The sequence below is a fragment of the Mandrillus leucophaeus genome, unplaced genomic scaffold (genome assembly GCF_000951045.1).
Source record: "Mandrillus leucophaeus isolate KB7577 unplaced genomic scaffold, Mleu.le_1.0 Scaffold288, whole genome shotgun sequence".
Taxonomy (NCBI): domain Eukaryota; kingdom Metazoa; phylum Chordata; class Mammalia; order Primates; family Cercopithecidae; genus Mandrillus; species Mandrillus leucophaeus.
In genome coordinates, this window is record NW_012103009.1 from 272,288 (window position 1) to 274,009 (window position 1,722).

The following is a 1,722-nucleotide window of genomic DNA, read 5'->3' on the forward strand; positions in this document are numbered from 1 at the left end:
GCCCAGCCTGGCACACACACCCCCACCTCCAGGCCTAGCCTGGCACCCCCCCATCTCCAGGTCCAGCCTGGCACCCCCCAATCTCCAGGTCCAGCCTGGCACCCCACCCCCATCTCCAGGTCCAGCCAGGCCCTCGGAGGCACCCTCATCCCAAGTCCATGTGGCCACTGCTTACCCTGCCCCGTGCTGCAGGGTGGAGTGGGCGCAGGCACGCCAGGCCTTCTTTAGCTCTGGAAAGAACAAGGCTGCCTTGGAGGCCATCGAGCGTGCCGCTTTCTTCGTGGCCCTGGATGAGGAGTCCTACCGCTATGACCCCGAAGATGAGGCCAGCCTCAGCCTCTATGGCAAGGCCCTGCTACATGGCAACTGCTACAACAGGTGCGGCTGCCCCCGCCCCACAGGTCACAGCTTAGGGTTAAAGGTTAGGGTTATGGTTAGAGGATTGAAGATAAAAGGTAGGTTGTGAGCTGGGTGCGGTGGCACACACCTGTGATCCTAGCACTTTGGGAGGCCGAGGCGGGTGGATCACTTGAGCACAGGAGCTCAAGACCAGCCTCGGCAATGTAGCAAGACCCTTTCTTAAAAGTAGTTAGGATTGTGATTAGTGGTTAGGTAGGGATAGTGGTTAGGGTTAAAGGTTAGGGTTTGGGTTAGAGAGTAGGGTTAGAAGCCGGGCATGGTGGCAGGCACCTGTAATCCCAGCTAGTCGGGAGGCTGAGGCAGGAGAATCCCTTGAACCCGGGTGGTTACAGGGAGTCAAGATTACACCACTGCACTCCAGCCTGGGCAACAGAGCAAGACCCCATCTCAATTAAAAAAAGAGAGAGAGAGAGAGAAGAGAGAGAATAGGGTTGGTGTTAGGGTTAGGGTTAGGGTAACATCCGAGTTAGGGTTAAAGGTTGGGGTTGCAGGTCAGGCTCCTCTGGACATTCCCAGCTTTGGTTCTTCATGTGTCTACTCTCCCCACAGGTGGTTTGACAAATCCTTCACTCTTATTTCCTTCAAGAATGGCCAGCTAGGTCTCAATGCAGAGCATGCGTGGGCAGATGCTCCCATCATTGGGCACCTCTGGGAGGTAATAGCCTTGCAGAGGGAACCTGCAGGGCAGGCTGGAGGGGATGAGGCCGGCCTCTCAGCCTCATCCTCTCCCTGCAGTTTGTCCTGGGCACAGACAGCTTCCACCTGGGCTACACGGAGACTGGGCACTGCCTGGGCAAACCGAACCCTGCGCTCCCACCTCCTACGCGGCTGCAGTGGGACATTCCAAAACAGGTGGGTTGGAAGCTCCCAGAGCAGATGTGAGACCACAAAGCAGCGGGCGGGTACAACCCCAACAAGGCCTGAGTCCCCCTGCTCCTCCTCCTCCCCCCCTGCTGGCCCCACCGCCTGACCCAGCCCTCGGGAAGGCACAGGGCACATCTCAGGATACCCGTAGAGTCCAAACTGGCTTCAGGGAGGACAGAGACCACCTACAGCCCGTGGGGCCATCTGTGTTTAGAGAAGGCCATGAGATGGGGGCGGCACTCACAGGCCCCTGGAGCATTTTCAGCACTTCCCTCTTCCCCACAAAGCTCAGCCCAGCCTCTGGGGGCTGATTCTCCCTCAGATTGTCTTTTGCATACCCTCCTCCTGAAGATGTCTTGGCCAGCTGTGCCCTTCCTCCACCAGCTAAATGTCATGCCTCCTAGACGTGACCCAGAGTCCTGCTTGGAGAGCCCTGCC

The 1,722-nt window shown here is 58.2% G+C and overlaps 1 protein-coding gene across 1 annotated transcript in view; it reads left to right on the forward strand.

Moving 5' to 3' along the window:
* CPT1B (carnitine palmitoyltransferase 1B (muscle)) overlaps positions 1–1,722 on the forward strand; it is a 16,108-nt gene that overhangs the window by 5,470 nt on the left and 8,916 nt on the right. Inside the window, exons 7-9 of the mRNA XM_011985596.1 lie at positions 89–378; positions 970–1,075; positions 1,156–1,272. Of these exons, the coding sequence (XP_011840986.1) occupies positions 89–378; positions 970–1,075; positions 1,156–1,272 (513 nt within the window). The remainder of the gene's footprint in view (positions 1–88; positions 379–969; positions 1,076–1,155; positions 1,273–1,722) is intronic.